Source organism: Sinocyclocheilus anshuiensis, unplaced genomic scaffold (assembly GCF_001515605.1).
Source record: "Sinocyclocheilus anshuiensis isolate Anshui unplaced genomic scaffold, SAMN03320099.WGS_v1.1 scaffold107, whole genome shotgun sequence".
Taxonomy (NCBI): Eukaryota; Metazoa; Chordata; class Actinopteri; order Cypriniformes; family Cyprinidae; genus Sinocyclocheilus; species Sinocyclocheilus anshuiensis.
Genome location: NW_015549584.1, coordinates 841108 through 864157, shown reverse-complemented (window position 1 = coordinate 864157; position 23050 = coordinate 841108). Strand labels below are relative to the sequence as shown.

At 37.1% G+C, this 23050-nt stretch overlaps 1 protein-coding gene across 1 annotated transcript in view; it reads left to right on the top strand.

Moving 5' to 3' along the window:
* Window positions 1-23050, top strand: part of LOC107657846 (FAS-associated factor 1-like) — a 70948-nt gene that overhangs the window by 36261 nt on the left and 11637 nt on the right. Inside the window, exons 9-16 of the mRNA XM_016446118.1 lie at window positions 2839-2914; window positions 3010-3073; window positions 3300-3381; window positions 10191-10345; window positions 14487-14623; window positions 15415-15503; window positions 21595-21675; window positions 21891-21968. Coding sequence (XP_016301604.1) covers window positions 2839-2914; window positions 3010-3073; window positions 3300-3381; window positions 10191-10345; window positions 14487-14623; window positions 15415-15503; window positions 21595-21675; window positions 21891-21968 — 762 coding nt within the window. The remainder of the gene's footprint in view (window positions 1-2838; window positions 2915-3009; window positions 3074-3299; window positions 3382-10190; window positions 10346-14486; window positions 14624-15414; window positions 15504-21594; window positions 21676-21890; window positions 21969-23050) is intronic.

Below are 23050 nucleotides of genomic sequence, written 5' to 3'. Positions count from 1 at the left end.
TTGGAGCACCTATGGGAATGATTGACAACTTCTGGAACGTCCTTATTAGAGTCTTTTCCCCCTTAATTGCTGACATTTATCCAGTGTTTCTTGGTGTTTGCTAATGTATTACTGCTGCTGCTCTCTGAGGGTCTCCGTGGCCCACGGCTGTTATGGGCTTTCAGCGTCACAGACCTGCGGAGGCGGCTTATTGGGCCTGCTGGTTGCCGTAGCAACGAGGCTCAGCTCTAAGCCCGTACAGAGCCCCTTGTGAGATTGCTGTCTGCAGGTGAAGTTTTCGAGAGAGAGGTATATACACTCTTATATTGCCAATCTTCTGTCTTCAGAATGTCCACTCCCTGTCCCTTACTGGGGCCGACTGACATAAATCATGCTTTACATGTTTAGATCAACACCCTGCTGACTATGCCGGTGTCATATTTAGCAGTGGGTAGTGGTGATCTGTCATATGCAGGTGAAATGGATCTGTAATGTTTGATTTCGAAATGGAGTGTTTTTTCATTCATCTCTGTTTTAGTAAAGGCGTTTCTCAGTTTTTCACACTGCATGATTTGGAAACTATTTTAATTTAGAAAACTGTAAATAAACATTCATTTTTTAAATGTTTTTAATTAATTTTGTAATTATTATTTTTATTATTTTAAAGTTATATATATAAAAGTGTATGTACGTACGTATATGCACACACATTTATGTAAGTAAATACAAAATAATAAATAAATAAATGTAAACCTAATGCATATAAATTTATCACCAGCTTTGATTTATTTTTATTTTTTTTATTAAAGTTTGGACATGTCAGTTACTATTTTTTTAGATGAAGTATTTCAAATAATATTTTGTGTTAAAGTATCACTATTTTGTCACTGAGTTTTGCATTACAGAATTATAACATTTTATTATTGTAAGATGCATTTGCTGTTGTCTGCCATCCGGCATCCGGAAAATCGTAGCAGTTACAGATTACACCTTAAACAGGTGAAAACAAAACATCGCCTAGCCTATTCACACTTTTTTTTTCTCGAAGGGCTTAGTTCTGAAAGGTTCACTGGACATTTTAAACACTGTATTTGACCCTAGATCTTAATCAAGACTGACACCTCTTCAAACCCCAACCTGAAAGGGTCCAACAGGTGTTTAGGGTGGGGCTTTTCTTTTCTGGTCTCCACACTCTCTCGCTTTTTCCGCTCTTTGTAGCTCTCTTGTCCTCATCTATCAAAGAAGGCAGACACAAGGTGCAGCTTGGGGCTTTCGGACGACTAGAGCAGCTGTCAGCAGTAATTATCTCCTTCACAGCCTGAGCGATAGAGAATGACAACAAATAGATGAAAACAACCAAGAGGAGAAGTAAAAGTTGGCCAAAGAAATATGTTTAGTTGATAGTAGATGGAGAAGTCCTCTAAGATAGAACAGAGAAAAAGAAATGGAATTCTTCTTTTGCATGGTGCTCGGTGCTAGGGGCTTTAATGCAAGTGTTAATGAAAGGGGTCCAAAAGAGGAGGATTTTGTTCTTTGTTTGGAGTTGGAGAGGGAGGTGTGGAAAGATGAGGGGGTGACCTCTCCCCTGTAGCCTGCGGCTCTGAACACGCACACATTTAAGCACTCAGACACACTCATACCATTAGGCAATGGGGTCAGAACATGGAAGTTTCACCACTTACCTGTGACTTTAACTGCCCTAATTCTACCCTGCTTCACGTGTTAAATCATGGAAAACAGGATTTACCTTGTTAGATAACGTTTATTTACCATGTAGTACTGTAATATTTACATTCCTGACTATTTATGAGAACGAAACTGAAAAAAATATATCATTATGAGCACATTAAAGGGATAATTCACCTAAACATGAAAATTCATGCTTATTTAATGTAATTAAAAACCTTTGACGTACTTTATTTTGTATAGATGTTTTTTTTTTTTGTTTAATAAAAAGTCATTCGAGATCAGGGTTGTTTTGAATTCAGAGACTATGAAAATGTCATAGGTTTAAAACAACATGAGCTTGAGTAAATGATGACAGAAATTTCATTTTTGGGTGAACTTTCCTTAAATATTCCAAACTAACCACTTGGATATCAACATCTATTCAGGATTAGACAACTTTACCAACCCAGTGATCCTACCTGGTATGTGGAGGTTTGCATAACAAAGGTCATTTACATATAGAAGTCTTTAATATTACAATATTTTAGGTCAGATAAAGAGTTATGGAAAATGTAATTATGACTGTGCAGGCACCTTCAGTAGTGGCACAGTTTACCCTCTCTTCCCGATGATTTTTACATTTTCTCTGGCCTCCAACACTCTGATCCTCCTGCAAAAAGAACATGTCTGATGTTTGGACAGTGCATTTGTTTGTGTCACCCAACAGTACTGTACATTGTCTCTCTGTACAGACAGTCTGTCTTTAATTAGTCCTTGTAGAAGAGAAACACTGTGATTCTTCTCTCTGTGTGGGCCATCACAAAGAAAGAGTGTCTTGTGTGTTTGTGTGTTTTGGGGGAGTTAGCGCCCTGTTGAAGTACTTGACACTCTGAAATCCTCTTGGAGTTGCATTATGGGATATTATGGTGCTTAAACCAAAGCTTCTTTACACTTTATCTGTTATGTCTGTTAAACAATACCAAGACGTGACGTGCAATTTGTTTTGAGTTCCACCTAATGATGCAATTTATCAGTAGATCTACCATTGAAGAACCAATATTTAGACAGGTTTAAGACAGGCTAAGAGCTGAAAAATGTTTATCATTACTGTTGGTATAAAGTATAGACCGCTGTGGTCATTTAGGTATTGAAAATGAATATGTAAAAACAGACTGTGATTATAGTGTGTAGTTGGTAATGTCAGGTAAAAGTCGAGAGAATAGACCTCTGTGGGAGGGAAGCTCAAGTTGTCGAAAGTCTCCGATGAGTAAGTTATACTGTGTCATTTCATCTGGGGTTGACCATGAAGGAATGGTGTTTACTGGATTATCTGTATTGATATATTCCTTCATCTTCCCTCAGTGCCAGAGAACAGTGAAAATGAGGGTGATGCCTTACTGCACTTTACTGCTGAATTTTCTAGAAGGTGAGATCCCTGGACAAAGTAACATTTCTAATCCAATTTCACTAAAGAAAACCAAACATAAACTGCATTTCTTTGTAGCTCAGTATGCAGTGTCTTGTGCACATTTTTTTCAGCACTGCTGGTTTTGAATAATATGTTTTTAATGTTTGAAAATAGCTGCTCTGATATTTGGTATTTGCTTATTTGTGTGTGATATTTGCTCAGTTTGTGCATGTATGTTTTGTAGATATGGCGATTGCCATCCTGTGTTCTACATCGGCTCCTTGGAAGCAGCATCTCAAGAGGCCTTCTACGGCAAAGCCAGAGATGTGAGTATAAACTCCATAATTTACCAATTAATAAATGTGTAATTTATATCATGATTTTATTTAAATGTATTTTTTAATGAAATAATTTACTTTTTTATTATGTGATTTATTTTATTTTATTTTAATATTATTAATGGTGACAGTCGGAGGTGGTACTGGAAATGATTGGGAAAACAGTGGGTGGTGGGATCAGGAAATGACCAGAGCAAGATTCCAGAAACCTACGTTGCCCACATATAAGCATATGCACTACCAGGTCACGTCTCTAACATTTCTTTTGAAAGTCATATGCTCAGGTATATAAACAACGCTAAACGTTTGATTGGCAGAACTGCCCCCCCATCATGATAAATCCCCATCAAATTTCCGTTTCCCATCTGAACAGCTGAAGCTTTATTTAGAACAGCTTTGCGCTGGTTTTCCCGCTGTGTCCTCATAAGGAGGCTTGTATCAACTGACAGCTTGTGTGGATTACGGTCTTATTAGACTGGGAGGATGCAGCAAGATGTTCAGGGGGTTTTTGAGGATGAGGAGCGGGCTGGAATGGCTTCCTGCCTGCAGCCCAGCTGATCTCCTCCTCTCCTCAGCACAGGCGCAATATGGCCGCCGCTCTCCCCCGAGGAGACAGTTCAGTGTGTCAGTAAAAACAAACTAATGTAAGAAGAAGAGATGACCTTCTGTGTTCCTCTCTTGCAGACAGTCAGTGTTTTTCTTCACGGGTCATACATTTTCACTCTTTTATCAATGTGCGCTTCTCTAGTCTGCCATTCGCAGTTGTTCTCCTTTTGGGCTTCAGCCAGAGGATTTATCTTTAGGAAGGATTTAACAGGACATATTTAAGGTATACGTCATTAAAAAGTACTTTTGAGTAAAACTGATGAAAGATGAATAGAAAATTCTAAAAAGGGATCAGCGTGAACTGGAATGTTGTTCCGGTACAGCAAAGTCCCAAATGACTTGCATCCAAATGAAATATTTTTAGCGTATTTTACGATAAACACTACATTGTGGTATTAGTTAATTGTGACGTAACGTGTTTGATTGTGAGGATTGTGAGAATATGGGAGATGGACCTAGGGGAAGCCACCCCCAGATGAACATTTTTGTTCAATTTGAAGTTAAGTGCCTCAATCTGGTGCACTTTGAGAGATTAAAATTAAGAGCTCCAACTCATTTTTAGTGTCCAAATTAAACAGAACAAAAAACTGTGGAAGTGGAAGCCAAACAATTAGAATATAATAATAATAATAATAATACTTTTGTTATTATTATCCATAAGACAGTAATATATTACTATTGTAATAAAACTGCACTGTAAAATAAATGTAAATGAGCAATACATTTCATTTGAATTTCATAAAAAGTATATATTTTTTATTTTGTCTTAATATCTTCACTTGTAGGCTTTTATTTTGGTGGAAAATTGCAGTTTCAGTGAACATAGGTTTACAACACCTCTATTAAGAAATCTTGTGAAATGCTTTAATCATATGACCACAAATATGTTGGAAATTATGCAAATGTGAAAGTAATGCATAACTGGTGCCCGTTGCATTCCCAAATGCATGTTAAACTCACAGCACATGCACTGTGAAGTAAAAACATCAGATCACGAGCTACTCTTTCAAACGTGCTGTGCAGCAGACTATATATTTAATTAAATAACTTCTTTTTATTTTGGTTTCATTGACAGATTCATTGTCAAAGCAATAGTCAAAATGTGTTTTTATTATCCAAAGTGTACAAAATATTTTCATTTTCAATACATAACTGTGGCAGGACAGATTAGATTGTTGCAGGCAGTTAATCTAAAGTCTAGGCAGGTAATGGGAAACACTGATGAAATTTCTGCACACCAACATCACCATATTGAACTGCAAAAACAAAGACCAGTAAAATAGGATTCTCAAAGGGAAGCATTCAAGAAACCCATTTCAAACTGCTCAGGCCATTGCTCGAGCCACTGTGCTCACCACCTTTCAGTCAGCCGGTCTTCTCGTTACGTGTAGGTTTTTTAGCCACGGCTGTGTACATTTCATTTGCACATGTGCATGTGTGGGATGGATTTTTCTGAGGGCACTTGTGCCCCTCTCTCATAGGCCTGAGAGGCTAATCACTAAGTAAAACACTACATGTGATGAAGTGTTTCTGGAGTGGGAGATGCTCCCAATCCATCCTTAATGAAAATGCTAGAGGCCCTGGAGTTCCCCGGAGGATCAGAGGAAGACTCTTGAGTCAGGCCACCCATCAGCACACAGGCCTCATCACAAATCCCCTTAACATCCAGCTAATCACGCTAACCCTCCTCTGCCACCCGCACAAAGACGGCCATCAAAATTCATAGCTCCTTCGCGCCCTTCATGGGTTTTTCATGTATGAGTTTCATAGAAGAGCCTCCGTGACGAAGTGATTTTTCAGTCTGTGAGAAAAGAGATACAGAGAGGTGAGTTTTCTGACACCCGAAAGACTTGTTATTGACAGTGCTGTTCTAACAGGAGGACTGATGAAAATTGACTCTTGTCTATATACACTGATCAAAATAATTTATTGATGTGTCAGTCGTGCACATCCACAGGAGAAGTAACAATGTCTGATTCATGAGCGTGAGTTCTTGTGAGGCAAATGATCCTAATGTTTCACAGCACACAGTCGTGTGAACCACTTTTATGATACTTTTATGGTGCTTTTGCATCCTTTTCAAAACTTAAGAAAAAACATTTATTTAAAAAATGATCTTTTTTTTTGTCCTCTGGAAGAAAGAAAGTCATTTGGGTTTTGAAGTGACATGTGTGACTAAATAATGACAGAATTTTCATTTCTGGGTGGACTGGCCCTTTAAGAATTGTATTACATATACAAGGCAGCTCTTAAAGCTAAACTCTAATTATGCAACAAGATTATTATTATTACTAGATTATTGTTCAGTTTTTGTTGGAGAATCTCTTATAGTATTGTAAGTGCCAACTGTTAAAGCAGTCTGCTACAGGTCAAGAGAGAGCAGTAATATGAACTCCTCATTTCCCATTGTTTGCTTTCCTACAGGCAAAAGAGGATGATCACTTTCACCGTCTCTCCCCCCTCCAGCACATACACATTGCCTGTAATTAAAAACATCCTTTCACAATACTTTTACAAGATGATTGTCTGTATAACTAGCGTTACTCTCACAGTCAAGCAGGTGGAGCCATCAACAGAATGTCTTGCGATAATTTGAAAAAATCAAGATTTTTTTCAGTCAGTAGAAGTGTGAACAGACTCCAGGAGTCCTGCTGGGGCCAGTTGCATAAACTTATGTTAAGACAGTGCCTTAAGTATGAGTTTGACCAACTAGCAGTTCACCAAAGGGTAATCAGTCTTATTTTTGGATTCAACTTAGACTAATCTATGCTTTTATTTAACTGAATTTAAAAAAATATGACCACTCTTAAAGAAAAAAAATTAGATGACTAACTTGTAAGACTAGTCTAAACCTTTTATGCAGCCGGCCCCTGTAAATAGCATTAGATAAAAACTAGCTGTTTCTTACATCATGAGAAATAACGTGACGTCATTAGCAGGATATTTTGCCACATGCTTTATTTCTGTTTCTGCAGTGTTACACTGGTATCTCCATCCATAGTGAAATCTCATTGGTTCAAAATCTCTATTGATAGCGCATTAATAAAATCACAATGTAATGGAAGTAGTAGCAGACTGCATTGTGATGTACATCCAAGTGAAGTAGATTATTAAAAAAGACGAAATGTAGGATGAGTGACTTGGTTCTGTTCTTTGGTTGTTGATTGAATGGAGGCAGATCTAAATGCAAGCTTGCAACTGATTGTATAAAAAGATTTAATGGCTGGCGAAGACTGTCTTTTAACTGGAAGATCAAGTTATAACATTTTGATTCAAAAATTGCGAACTCTAAAAATGAAACATGCTTTGATGAATCATTCACAAAAAGATCAATAAGTTTAATTTAGAAAATATTCATTTCATGCTGACTTTAAATGTTTAAATGTGTCTTGCTTGGCTTTGATTTGTTCTTCATAGCATTTTGCTTCAGTTTTTATAGTCACATTAATGCTGGAAACATTGCCTGGTTAGTGCACGGTGGAATACTACATTTCAAACCGTTATTTGTACATTTGAAAGACACTTTCACTAATTGCAAATGCTCCGTTCAAGGTGGTTAGCATGTCCTTGATAAGGTAAATTCAATCGCAAGGCCTGTTCACATCAAGTTTAACGCAACTAAATAACACAAAATTTGAAAAATACGTCTTTTTGCATTCAATTTTCATCATCCTCCATATTTCAATATCTGAATGATATTTTTTTAATGACTTGTATCTGAATAAATAATGACTGATTTGTTTAAAGGACTACAAAGTGGCACATTGTTTCATTCATGTTTTTCATGCCAAACAGCCATGATGCTTGGTGTGAATAAGCCGTCATTTAGCAGATAAACATGCTTTGTAGTCGTGCTGCTGCCACACTGACTCACATGTCCAAAGTTAGCCTGGGAATTCCTCACTTTCAGACAACTGTGTGAAAGCTAGTACTGTCCCACTCACAGGACAGATCAGCTTTCTCTCTCCTTCTACCCACCTCCCTCTCTGTCCTCTCCTCCCATGTTCCTCTCGCGTCTCTACCCTTTCCTCCTCACCATTTCAGGATTCTCGTCCCGAGCAGGTGGGGGACAGCTCAAGGTGACAGAAAGAGCTTTTGGGTCAGTTTCTTCCCCAGAACAGACCCAGTAATTTGGACTGAGCACTGATTTCTGCAGGCTAAGAAAAGCCCCACATAAATGAGGAAAAGAAAGGAGGAGAAAACAATGGGATGAAAGTAGAGAGGAGTGACTGTGGGTAATGGGGGGGCGTGAAACGAGGGAGCTGACCAAAGACTGTTATTAGCGAGAATAGCTTCTCCCCACCTCTTCAGTGAAATCTTAGAGGCCTCAAAAGGTCAAAACGTTTTCGCAGCTCGCAGTGAATACGTTCAGTCAGTGCAGAAACAGCCATGTCATTTTTAGGACAGACTACAAGAGAGGAGTGGAAAAGTGCATGTCTCGTTTTCATCCACCCCCCTTCTAGTTTTTGACGAGTAAAATCTCGCCCTCTCTCCAGGTCCTATTTGCTTGTCTACCCAGCATGAGTGTTTAATCTTTTCAGGGCCTTGAATTGGGCTCGTGAAAGAGGCCTGAGATCTCTCCCGCCAGGGGCCGTGTGGCTCATTCGAGAGCTTCAATCACTGTGCAAACACAGCAGCGCTCCCTCCATACACACTTCCATAGAGCCCAACTTTCTCTCCTCCGTTGATGCCCTCCTTCACTGTCCTCCCCGCTTTGCTTTCTGTTTTTCCGCCGTCGGACTGTTAAGAAATCCCTCCTGCTGTATTCGACGAACCGTCGGGTCAGAGCTGTAGGAAACGTTCAGAGTTGTTCTGTAATTCGGTGGGTTTTATTCCCTTGCCTTGTCTGGCGAAACTTTTCATGTTTGTGGCGGTGTCCGTTTAAAAAAAATTAGTTGCTGGGTTATGCGAGCGAGCGCCGTCCATCTGACGACGTAAATATCTGTGGATTTGGATGTGCGACGACATCAGCGGTGCCTTCCTGTGCTAACCTGCGATGATGGAAGGAGGGCACTGGCATTTGATGCAAAACAAATAAAGCGATTTGTTTGGTTTTTGTTTTTCAGAGAAAGTTTGATTTAGCCTGCATCAGTTTGATTTGGTTTGGATGTTTTCTTTGCTCAGGGCTTGCGGGGAGGGCACTTGCTGTCTTTTTCTACTCGTGGACCCTAGTTGAAGCATTAGTGGCCTTAAAGCTCTCAGAAAGCCTGATGGTGAATCATGAAATAAGGGTGGATCAGTGAGCCGGGATTAGATGGGTTCTGGCTTCATAGGTAGTGAATTGGCCATTGAGGCTTCAGTTTTCATGCATTTTTTTTCTGAAAATTGGATGTGGGAATGGAATAACTTGTGTGGGTATTAGTTTGTAAATGGGTGAATGTCTCTCTTTATTCAGTGCAGATATTTGAATGGTTTGGAAATGTTTTTGTCAAATGTGTGTTCTTCCCCTGATGTGAATTGAACTATTTAGTGTGTGTGTGTGTGTGCGTGCGTGCGTGCGTGTGCGTGTATATACAATTTTTATATCGTTGTGGTCAAAAAAAAAAAAAAACTATATACAGTTGTTGCTCAAAAGTTTACATACATCTATATTATTTTGATAAAATTATTAACATTTTGCAAATTCTGCAAGATGTACATTTTTGACCACAAGTGTAGTTTTACATAAATACCACTTACACCAGCTACACATCTATAACACAAATATATCTATATCATTTTAAAATATTTAAATGTTTTTATATTATATTATATAAATTATATATTATATTATATTATATTAATTTATATTATATTATATTATAGAATATTGTAATATTTCTGTTTTATTGTATTTCTGTTTTAAAACAACATTTTTATATTATTTTATTTTCATGTTTTGTTCTGCTGATTAGATGTTGGGGATGGAATAACTTGTGTGGCCATTAGCACCTATTTGGAACTGTTTTTTTAAATTTCGTTTGATTTGTTTTTTTCATTTATTCTGAAATGATTTCTTCATTTGGCTACAGACTCTTGTGGGCAGCAGTTGCTTTTCTGTTTTCCAAATTTTCTTTTCAAATCACTAAAACATCAATATGAAATGAATTGTTAAGGAACCACAAGCATCAAGATGAATTTTAATCATATCCATAATCTCAATTCATATGATCCGTATAACTGTTTGTATATGTTGTGCTTCTGTCATTCAGAGAAAACTGCTGGCCATCTACCTCCACAATGACGAGAGTGTCCTCAGTAACGTGTTCTGCTCTCAGATGATGTGCGCAGACTCCATAGTGTCATATCTCAGCCAGAACTTCATCACATGGGCCTGGGACGTTACTAAAGAAGCTAATAAAGCCAGGTAACACTGTTTAGCATGTTCCTTCCTTTCATCTCTCTCATTGCATGCACTCACAATGGCAGTCAAACCATCCAGAACGGTGGGGATCGGAAGCATTTTCACACTCAAAATGGATGATCTCTTAATGAGAGGTATTCCTCCCTTCCCCCCTCTCCTTTTCTGACTCTCTCCTCATAGAGGGCTTTAACAAAAGATGTCGTGTTTGCTCACTGAGGCCCCGGTAGGGCAATCTGCACTAATCTGCCCCGCTAAAGGGTCAGTTAGACACACAGCCATCATAGAGCACACTCCTCAGAATGTCTTAATTTCAGGATGCCAATTACAGAGGTTTTACATTTTGTCGCTGGGCAAATGCAACTTTTGGCCCTCAGAAGCAAGAGAAACATGCACCTAAAATAGCATTAAGGTTGCAAAAACAAAGTTCTGCTCTGTTTCAAATGTACTTTGATTCAACCCGTGCAAAGATGTACTCAATGGTTTCATTTCAAGATGGCATTTATGGTGGTTTTGTGCTTTTTCTTTGGTCAAATGCAACTTTTGGTCCTCGGAAGTAATAGAAACTTATGCCCAAAACAGTATTAAGATTGCAAAAATAAATAATTCTTCCCTGTTTCAAATGTGCTTTGTTTTCGAGGTGTTGAGTAAACTGTACGAAGATCCCAGATTGCTTCAGGTAGAAACGGAGCATGCAAAATAAAAATGTAAGGCCAGAAAAGGAAACGAACAGAGAGAGAAAAAGGGCGAAGCTGGTCAGGCAGCAGATGGATTCTTCATTGGTCCCAGCAGGCTTTGCTTCTGAGCAGGCCTCTACTTTTCCTTCCAGTAGGCTTCACCCTAAAGGCCTCCCTCCGGAGTGGACGGGGAGAGAAAGACCAGCTAGTGACCTGCTTCTGCAGGGGCTCCTTCAGTCCAGCCTTGCCTCTATACCCTTCTCCCTCCCCTTCTGCTTTTTGCCCCAGCTGAGCCTTTCTACCACAGATTAAAGGCGGACAACATCTGGGGCTATTCATAATGCGAACAGAGAGAGACACACACAATCCCACATCCTTATACACTGACATACTCATACACACATACACACCTCATTCTCACGCTCCCGAGCCAGGCCTGACTGATTGGTGATTGTGGATGGTGACTGGCAGTGTTTTTCAAAGCTAACTCTGTGAATGAAGCCTGTGAATCGCTAATCTCTGACACCGATCACATAGACTTTCAGCATAATTGTGCATTAATCCAGAGCCCAAATGTAATTAGAGTGAATGTAATTAGCACACACAGGTGCTACAAGTGCTCTTTGTTACTGGTATAAGTAAGAAAAAGCTGCAGGTCACAATTTGACTGTATTCTAGCAGATACAAAGTTTCTTCAATCCATTTAGGCTACGTCCACATGAAGCCAGAGCTTTCCCTATCCGATCTTTTTTTCCCCCTTCTCTCAAGAAATATCTGCGTCCACACAAAACCACGAAACCGACACAAAACGATGTAGTATACATGCCAGACCAGCATGTGGCGCTGTAATTCTGCCACAGAGATACACTAAAAAAGGGAGAAGACGACTTGGACTATGCGCATAAACCTTGCATGCGGTATACAAACGAACATGGAACAATACATTTATTAATCTGTGTTAATGTTAGTTAATAAAAAGACAATCGTTCAGTGTTTGTTCATGTTTTTGTTGCTGTTACGTGACGTAGCGGTGTCTGACTAGGGGCTAGACGTGGGTTGATGACGTCATCGTTTCAGAAAATATACGGATTCGCTGTCCACATGAAAACGCAAGGGCGGCTTTTTCAGATTTATCCACTCTGGGACCCGGTTTCAAAAAATAGCGGTTTCACTCTCCCAAAACGCCGGATCCATCTGGACGAAACGCCTATACGATACAAAATGTATGCGTATACAGCTAAATGCGTCTCCGTGTGGATGGGGCCTAAATCCTGATGATTCATATAGCTGATTTATTGACAATGCTAAAAATCTAAATAATTGCCATTTAATACTTTATTTTTTTTCCAACAGCCACAGCAGTTTCTTGTCCTGCAGCAAAAAGTCAGAAGAAAGTTTATCTTTTTCTTTTCCTTTTTCTGATCTGTGAGATACATTGGGGGAAGTATAATGTAAAGAATAATGTAAATGCATTTTTTAAAATACTAAGTTGAATTGTTGTTAAATCAAATTTAATTGTGTACTGAATCAAACTGAATCATTATAGATCATTATAGCCATAAGATAATATTTAAAGCATTATTGCTACAATTGATCATCCTTTTTTTTTTTTTTTTTGCCTTTGTTTAAAGAACAGTTGAGAAGAGGCAGGATATGATAGGAGAAGAGGGATGAGGAAAGAAACACTAGCCAGTACTCAAACTGGAGATGTTGAAGAGATGTGCACAAGGCTATTTTTCCAGCAATATACTTAATAACAAAATCCCTTATCCAAAGTATAAAATGTCTTTTCCTGTTTTGCAACAGGTATAAATGATACCTCAAATCGTGTGACTTTTTGAGGACAGGTGGGCTATTGGAGAATTTTGCTTGTGGATGATAAAAGCGAAAAAATCAGGTAGACTTAGACTGAAGACAGTGTATAAAAAAAAAAAATCTAGTTTTAATATGATGTAAATCAACAGAAGTATTTAAAAACTCCAGGAAAATTCTTGGAATTCTGTTGTTTGTTGTTGCTGTGCAACTGTGTCATTGAAAATCAGTGCATAGTTTAAGTATCATGATAATTGTGATCGAGACACTGTTTTCTCAGGGAAACTGAGAAACTGAGGCCCTGTGGCCCCAGTAGATGGTCTGATACTGTGCCACACCTCTGTTGGTTCAGGCGATGGGGAAATATTACGGTTCACACACTCAAGAGCTAGGGTTGAGAAAGAGACGAGAGCGTGTCACTCCAATTACGAAGCTGTCCTTGATGAGATGCTTAAAACACCTGGTGTTACTAACTAGAAAATCAAAAATAACTCCCCTGAGGTCCTTTGAGAACTCTTAACATTCTTCAAGATTCCTTTACGCATCACTGATGTGACAATGAACTGCCAAATGCAATGCCTGATGGGACCTCTGGAAACAAGTGTTATTTGTATGATGTTTAATTTCTTTTGGCAGCTCTGTGGAATCTAGTCATCTGTACAAGTTACACAGAAGATAGATCGCCTGTTGTCTTGTTAGTTAAATATGTAGTACGCTAACTTAATTTAATTTTTTCACTCTTGTCATTCTTATTTTCACTCGTTTTCACTTCACTTCCTTGTTTTCTAATGGTATATGAAATATAGGGAATATTCATTTGCAGTACGCTACATTGTCACAACATTGTTTGTATAAAAATGCTAAATAACCATGTTGCGTCTCAACTTTAACTTAACTAACTCTAGTAATTGCAAGTAATTAAAAGAGTCAAGGATGAGTGCATTATTATCTGGTGGAGTGCATTTAATTAGAAATACATTATTCCATGTAGTGTATTCTGAATAACTACTGCACAAAGTATACGTACTACATACTATTTCATCAATTATAGGTAGTATGCCTATCTGAATATACCCAGAGTCCAAGAAGTGCTCACTCATCTCCTCTGATGCAACTTTTTTATAGTTCTCTCTCTGATAATAGGGTGAAATTTGGTGTGAAAAAATCCTCAATTTTTCTTTTCTTCCCTCCCATGCTGGTCTTGGCCCCTCACTCTAGTGTGTTCCATCTCTCCTCTATTTTACTTTCCAGTTATTAAAGCCGATGTTATTAAAAGCAGAGAGAAGCTAATCTATATTTGCATTCGCTCTATAGCAATTCATTAATATTATGACATTTACTGCGAGCTCTCCGAGTCTGCCTGCTACCCTTTTCCTTCAGTGAAACGTTAATTTAAAGTTCTGTCTTTGTAATGGAATAAGAAATCCTCTCTGCCCTATCAAATTCGGTGCGGCGGGAGCTGAATACTAATTCAGACCGGGGGAGTGTTTGGAGAAGGACCATCTTCTGAGCGGAGAGCAGAATTGGTTTTAAAGTCTGTTAATATGATGAGCTGTGTACTCTTATTAAGCTCAGTGATTGTTCAGGGGAGTTTCGCTGGCTGTCCACTGTCCACTTAAATTACTGGCTCTCTCTCTTTTCTCTCACTCTCTTTCTAGACTACTCACGATGTGTACAAGGCACTTTGGCAGTGTTGTTGCACAGACCATTCGGACGTACAAGACTGACCAGTTCCCATTACTTTTAATTGTCATGGGCAAACGGACATCAAATGAAGTTTTAAATGTCATTCAAGGTAAAATATACATCTAAATGAACTACAAATAAAATTATAGATAACACTTCATCAATTAATTAAACTTACTTTACTACTACCAGAAAATCTGAGACCATATATGGATGGATGGATAGAAAAAAATAATACTGTCAACATAACTATTTGAGGTAGAATTGAAAGATTACCTTTCAGAATTTCAGACAATCTTTGGTTTAATAATAGCAGCAGCTTGAGTGGCCTTGAACTCCACAAATTTGTGTAAAACCTGTCACAGATGTACTTGTTTCAAATCAAAATCGTGAATCGAATCGTGAGTTGAGTGAATCGTTACATCCCTACTCATTAGTGATCAAGAAATGCATTTATTATTTATTTTACATCTTAATGTTTCTTATTTATTTCAAAATTATAAAACTTTTAGGTTTACATTAGGCTCAATTTAGTCTCTGGAGGGCCAAATTATTCAAAATATATTTAAATAAATTGTTATATACATAATGAAATTGTTAATAAAAACATAAATCATTTAATTATTTAATCTTTAAACAAATTAATAAATGTCTACTGAATTTCTTTTTCACATCGATTTGCGTTCATATTAATAATTCATAGTAATTCAGATTTTATTTTTCAAATAAAAAATCAGTAAAATACAAATTAAATTGTAGATCAACGTGTCTCATGTCATGCCGTATGCAATTATTTTCCATTTGGAACATTTTGCATGCATCTCAAAGTATGAAGAACTGCAAAATTAGATAAGTCTGCTACAGTTTGATTGTTGTTGTTTTTCTGTTTGTGTGATGAAGGCAACACAACAGTGGATGAGCTTATGATGAGACTCATGGGAGCCATGGAGATCTTCACAGCACAGCAGCAAGAAGACATCAAAGATGAGGTGAGATCAAAGATGAGCTCTCTTCATAGGCAGCATTTTAAGGTCTCATTTCTGAAACAAAAATAGGCAACTTAATTATTCTGCCCCCTAAGATGCTTTGTTTGGCCAAATTCTAAGATAGCACTGCATGTATCCTTTGTGGAAAAATCAATTCCACATTGTATCGTGACAATATAAACTCAGTTCTTCCAAAAATTATGCAACGCACGCTACTTGTAATTCACTACACCAGTCACTGATTAGCACAGAGAGGCTTTTTATTAGGCAGATTCAAAGTCATATTTTTAGGCCACAAAAAGGGGCATGTTGGGGCAGATGACCACTCATTGTCTGACTCATACGAGTCGGCCCATCACACAGGGGTAAGAATAGACACTCCGCCTGCGTCTGTGTGTTTGTCTGGGTTTCAGACAAGCCATGGAAGAAAAAGCACAATTGTGTAATGTAAGCTTGCGGTGGCCTGTGCTTGTGAAGTCGACACAATGCTGGCAGGATGCGATTTTGGTGTGTCATGTCTGCATGCAGTATGAGATTGTTTAAAATCAATGCTAGGTCTGCAAACAAATGCACTTACAAAGAGCTCAAACAAGATGTGTCCATCTGTTCAAATGAATTGAAAACGGTTTTAAGTGAAAGGTTATTCCAAATAGTGGATCTCTATGCTCTGTGGCAACTTTCAAGAGGAGATTAACTTCCTGCCTAATTAAAAACACTAATTATTAATGTTTTGTTACATGTCATGACAGGTCTGTCCACACTTCTTTGAGTTGAGCTAATTAGTCATCTTTCTTCACCTGTGTGTGTTAATGTTCGTGTCTGTGGTTTGGTGGGAAATATTCAGACAGCAAACACAGGTTACTGTCCCCCTGAGGCACATTGACTCGATGATTTGATAAGTCATGACATTTCATGCCTCGTCCCAGCATTCTCTTTTCAGTTCTCACCCCTGCGTGAGATGCTTTGAATAATTATCAATCACGAAAAGCAACAGAAAATATTTATGCCATGTCATAATTGTCATATTCCTTGCCATTGTCTCAGTGTGAAAATATTTCTACTAGACTCGAGGTAATTTGTTCAGTCTCCATCTGCTATTAGGCCAGTTTCCCGGCTCGGGTAATAAGTTCCGTTAAAAACGTTATTTTCGATTTGTATCTGTTCCATTAGATCCATTAGGCTGTGAAATTTCTGCTTCCCTCAGTCAGAGCGCTTGAATAACTCTGACACGTTGATGGATTTCTGCTGGAAGTGTCTTGACGGTTTGCTCCTCGTGGCAATTAATGGCTGTAATCTGTTTGGCTGTGAAGGAAATATGATGTGAACGGACACAAACAGGGAGCCGGGGTTAGTGAGGTGCCAGAGGAAACGCAGAGGAGATATTTTGCGTTTTATGTAGTTCACACATTTGGCCCTTAACTGGAAAGTAAAGCAACACATTTTCCATTAATTTTCTGTTCACTGAAAAACAGTTTATGTGGTAGAAGTTAAAGGGGTCATATGATGTTGCTAAAAAGAACATAATTTTGTGTATTTTGTGTAATGAAATGTGTTTATGCGGTTTAAGGTTCAAAAAACACATTATTTTCCACATACTGTACATTATTGTTTCTCCTCTATGCCCCGCCTTTCTGAAACGATTTTTACAAAGCTCATCGGTCTGAAAAGCGAGGTGTGCTGTGATTGGCCAGCTATCCAGTACGTTGTGATTGGCCGAATACCTCAAGCGTGTGATGGAAATGTTACGCCCCTACCATACTGTGATGCCGAGTCCCGGCCGGAGCGACGAGACAAAAACATTAAAACCCATTATAAATGAGGCATTTGTTGCATCCAGTGGGGACATAATTAGTGATTATAATAACTTATACTGTCTTTTTACGCGTTGCCTTGCACCTTGCACCTTGCGTTGCGTTCCAGGCATGACGAAGCGATATCGTCCTCTTTTGGAAGGCCAAACAAAGTAGTTTCGCTTTCACATGAAACACACAGCGTCTCCACGACATGGCGGGGGCGGCAACAACAATACTACAGCAAGAATAAAAGTTACGCCTTCTTTCTTTGCGTGAACATTTGGGCAGTGTTATGCAAATCTTCCCACATCGTGACGTAGACGTGGGGGCGTGTTAGAACGAGCTGTTTTAGGTAGGCGTGGTTGACTTAACTTTTATAAAGAATATCTCTTTTGATTTGAGACTTTAGTCTTTGCAACTTTACAGATCTTCTTTATACACCAAGAGCTTGTAACACTTCAAAGAGAAAGGAAAAATTGAAATTGCATCATATGACCCCTTTAAAGATATAGTTTACCTAAAACATGTAAAATTATAATATTTACTCCCTAGGGTTGGGTATCAATACACATTTCAATTTGATTCGCCAGCTCTTTATTTTAGTTATGTCTAAACTATTCAAATGAGTTTTGAATGGTTAATTAAAAGGACTAACTCAAAAAGAGAAAACATAAATTTTTCTTGAATTAGACTGCACTGGTTGTGCAGAAGGTTTTTGATTCAGCAAAAAGAACCAGTTCATAAAAGTCCTTTGTTTATGAATTGGACTTAACTGGTGACACTGAATTTTTTTTTTATTCAACAAGAACCACCGATTCATAAGAATAATTTCTTAATGAATTGGACATCACTGGGTTGGATGAAAAATATTTAATTCAACAAAAAGAACTGGTTCAAGAGAGTCATGTCTTCATGAATTGGATTACTCTGGTTGCTGTAAATGTCTTTGAGTCAACAACAACAAAAAAAGGGTTAATTGTTTGATATTTAACTATGCATTATATGTTTTTGATTCAACAAAAATAACCAGTTCATTGCGAGTTTGACTATACTGGTTGCACTGAATGTTTTACGTTCACTAGAAAGGAAAGAAAATCAGACTACGAATGGTTTTGAAGGGTCAAAGTATTGTAGCATTGACTTAGTTTTAAATTAAATTTGTTGATTAAAGTACAGCTGGTGATTACAGCTCATTTCAAATCATGGGTGTGATGCTTGAACCCAAATCTTTTGTTAACCTTGTGTTTGTACACAAATGAGTGAGCCACCTTAGAAATGTGTGGGAGTGTTTGAAAGCATTTGTTGTTGTGCCACCACTAACAGCCTGCCATTTGAGGCAGTTTAGGTTTGCCCTTTAAAGTCCTTAACCGAAATGTCCCTGTGTGTGTGTCATTCCTGCCCCATACAGTCAGGTGACTCATAGTGACCTGTGTGTCTGTCCATCTGTATGGACAGATATACACCCCTTGCATACACTGTCTGGATCAACAGGCAGACCCAGACAGCACACACTCATCCACCAAGATCACACCAGCATTCCTCTGTGTGTAAGTGACATGACCTGGGGTTGTGCAGTCAGGGGTAAAATAGTTAGTTATACACTTTCTCCATTAGCTCTTGTACAGGTCACAGCACTGACTCACTGTATGTAGAGTGTAACAGAGAAAAAAAAAACATGGGAGAAAGCTTTCACATTCTTTACTCACCCTGTTTAATTATTTTCAACTTACACTTTCTTTTTCTCTTTGACAGAGCATTGAAAGAATGCTTTGCTTAGTTCATATAGAAGGATACAAGTGGAGTAAATTGATAATCAAATTGGTCAAATTGGACTACTTATGAATTTGATCATTAACTTTATATGTTAAAATTCATTACTATTTTTTTAATGGCCAATAGATTTTAGCTTGGATGACAGCCATGAATTATGATTTGCTACTTGATATTGCTAGTCAAGGGCATTATAGAAATCATTTTGAATGTTACATTTTAGATTTTCCCAAAAGAGACTGGCTGTAAATTTTCTGGACATTTTGATGACCTGTCACAACACCTAAACCTTATTTTATTATTATTAATATTATTTTGTAAATTGTACTGTAAATTTGTTTGTTTGTTTTGTTTTAATTTTACTATGAATTTTACATTTGTATATCTACGGTATGACCAGTCACAACATCTAAACTTTTTTTTTTTTAATCAATTTTTCTTCGTTGTGTTTTGTTTTGTTGTGTTTTTTTGTGTTGCTCTAGGTTGCCGTTTGGATAATGAACTATACTACTATACTACTTGGTGGAAAAATGGCTACTGTTAATGTTGTTAATGTTGTTTAGTAAAAATACATTTAATTATTCTTTCATAATAAGGTTGTTGTCACCATTTCGTGAACCCAGTAAGCTGTGAGAGGTTTATTTTTTATTTTTTTTATTATTGACATGCCTTGTATCTAACAACACTTATCTATGGCGAATTCAGTGTAAAACATGGCCTCTCATGACTAATTGCTTTATTATAACAGTGGCTTTTGAAAGTCCTTTTGAAAGATTTTGCCTTATACGATTTTTGTTCTTATTTCCAGCCCTCAGATAAAAGATCCAGTTGTTTGTAATCCCGATACACCTGAGTTGTTTCAGTGTTCTGACTTTACGAATAGAGACCCACACACAGCCCACAAACTCTTCCTATACCACAACATGGATTTCACACACTCTTTTACAGCTCGTTTGAATAGAATTTGAGGATGTATCTCTCCTTTGATCAGCCTCTGTGCTCTATTGCTCCTTTCTCTTCTCTATCCTTCCTTTTCTTCTCCTCTGCTCTGTGTAGTCACAACTCTTTTTCACATTTCCACACAAAGTCCAGCCAGGAGAAAAGACCCTTAGTCTTAAAAGCGGCCGCAGACAATCGCACGAGCCTGAATGCACAAAAGCAACAGTAGTTATTCACAGTCTTCAGTCTCAGCAGGTAGACCTGCAGCTGGGTTTTAACAAACAGGATCCACACACACACACTCACAATAATAAAAGAGCCTGTCCATTGTATGTAGAGGAACTCCATGCATTCACTTCTATAAGATACTCTTTCAGTCGTCCCCAGTTAGTGTGTCCGACAATACAATAGTATTCAGTATGTGGCCATTACTGTTGACAATGACGAGGAACCATCTCATACGTAAAAGATCCAGTGGGATTGTTATCTGGATAGACATGCTCTTATTGGCTAGCCTGGTATAGGATGTAGATAATAGAAATCTAGTGATAATATAAATAAATTCTGAGACTACTAGAAAAATGCCTTTTTCCTAATTATATCATCAGCTAAACAGTATTAGTAAGTAGTTAAAAGTCTTTTGACAACTTAGTTCACATGGTCAGTATCTACTTGCTTTTCCAATCAGTGACCTAAAAATAGACCTAAAACTTTAATTATTTATTAGTTTATTTATTTACTTACTTTTAAACTATTATTATTATTATTATTAATGTTTTTATTAATATTATTGTCTTTAATTTAGCTAAATCTATTATTGTTTATTTCCAAGTTTATTTTATGTTGGATCCCCCTGCATATAAAAAAGTAAATATTAATGTTCATATTCATTTCAGAAATTATTATTATTATTAATGTTTTTGTATTATTATTAATAATAATAATAATAATAATAATTATTATTATTATTATTATTATTATTAGTATGTCTTCAATTTAGACAAATCTTTTATTATCTTTTATTGTTGACTTCCAAGTTTATTTTAATTTATTTTATTTTATTTTATTTTTTACTTTTGGATCCCCCTGCATATAAAAAAGTAAATATTAATGTTCATATTCACTTCAGAAATTACTATTATTATTATTATTATTATTATTATTAATGTTTTTGTATTAATAATAATTATTATGTCTTCAATTTAGACAAATCTTTTATTGTTTACTTCCAAGTTTATTTTAATTTATTTTATTTTATTTTATTTTTTACTTTTGGATCCCCCTGCATATAAAAAAGTAAATATTAATGTTCATATTCACTTCAGAAATTACTATTATTATTATTATTATTATTATTATTAATGTTTTTGTATTAATAATAATTATTATGTCTTCAATTTAGACAAATCTTTTATTGTTTACTTCCAAGTTTATTTTAATTTATTTTATTTTATTTTTTACTTTTGGATCCCCCTGTATATAAAAAAGTAAATATTAATGTTCATATTAATTTCAGAAATTAAAAATTGTTGTTCTAATTTTAGATGATTAGTTCATGACATTAATTTTATTCACCCTCATTTTTCTTTCAGGATGAACGTGAAGCCAGAGAAATGGTCAAAAGAGAGCAGGATGAAGCTTATCGTTTGTCTCTGGAGGCTGACCGTAAAAAGGTTTGGCAAGATATTAAATGTCCTTTTTTGCTCCTTTTTTGCTCAGATTTCCTTTTTTGGTTTGTTTGTTTGTTTTTATTTATTTAAAGTTATCTATTTATTTATATTTATTTTCATTTAATTTAGAAGTATAATTGCTGAATGATTGTGTAAAATTCTTATTGAGGTATTTTAGTATAGTATGTTGCTAGTTAATGTGATTTTTTTTTTTTCAGAGAGAAGCGCAAGAGCGAGAAGAGGCAGAGCAAGTCCGTCAGGAGCGAATCAGGAAAGAGCAGGAGGAAGAACGAGAGGTGAGGTTTACTTTGAGTTTCACCGGTTTGGTGACTGTTTCAATAACACGGTTTATATGACAAGCTCTCAAAGGTTGGTGAAAAGAAGAAAATTTCAGAATGACCCTAAATAATTCACCTTAAAAGTAGCACGATACAGGCCATGTAATCATGATCCTTCCTTGTAAAAGAACTGGAATTCACAGAAATTTACTAGTTTCCTTGTTTTATTCTACGTAGAGCCCAGCGAAGCTTTGTTTCCTTGCCAAATATGACTGATTTCCTGCATTATGTTACAATTACTCTGCGTTACCAGTTAGTTCCAGTTAATTGGTTCAAAAGAGCCATTAATGCTTTTGAAAACATCTTAAATCTTTAAAACCACTCTCTCTGATCCATTGAAGCCGAAAAAAATGAGCACAAAAATGACACCCGTGCTTTAAGTCCAAATTTAAACCTGACAGTTTCACTCACATTGACATTTAATGTGTTTATGGATATTCTAAACATGTCACTTAAATGGGATTTCACGCCTCATAAGATGACAAATAGCAGTGACAGCCATAAAGCTTCGTGTCCTGTCGTAACCACTCTCATCAAACACACAGTTTACATTGTTGCACAAATCACATACTTATTTGCAATCTGCCCGCGTACTCCTGCAGTGTTTGCACTATCGCCCCGTATACGAGCTGTACAAAACGACAGGTGCATGTCAAAGCACTGACACTCTCACAAAGACGGCATCAAAAAGTGTCACGGAAAGTTAAATCTCACCTGTAGATGTAGGAGTAAGCAAATATACCCCTTCCCTATCAGCTGATCAGCAGAATACAATACCACCGTATTAACATTCAAATTTATTACAGATGGTGTGGTTTAGAGCTCTTTCTAAAGACAGTTTGTGGCACAAAGTGTACTTGTTCATTTAGTGTGCTTACAAGTTCAACACACACTCTTTTTAATAAGATATTTGCTCACCAAAAACACAAAAAAGCCACCACACCAGTGTCGCCAGATTATCGTCTGTTTATTCAGCAGTAAATACTAACCGGACCAGCTCAGGTGAAACTGCTATATGAGATCATTTGTCACTTTTAGGC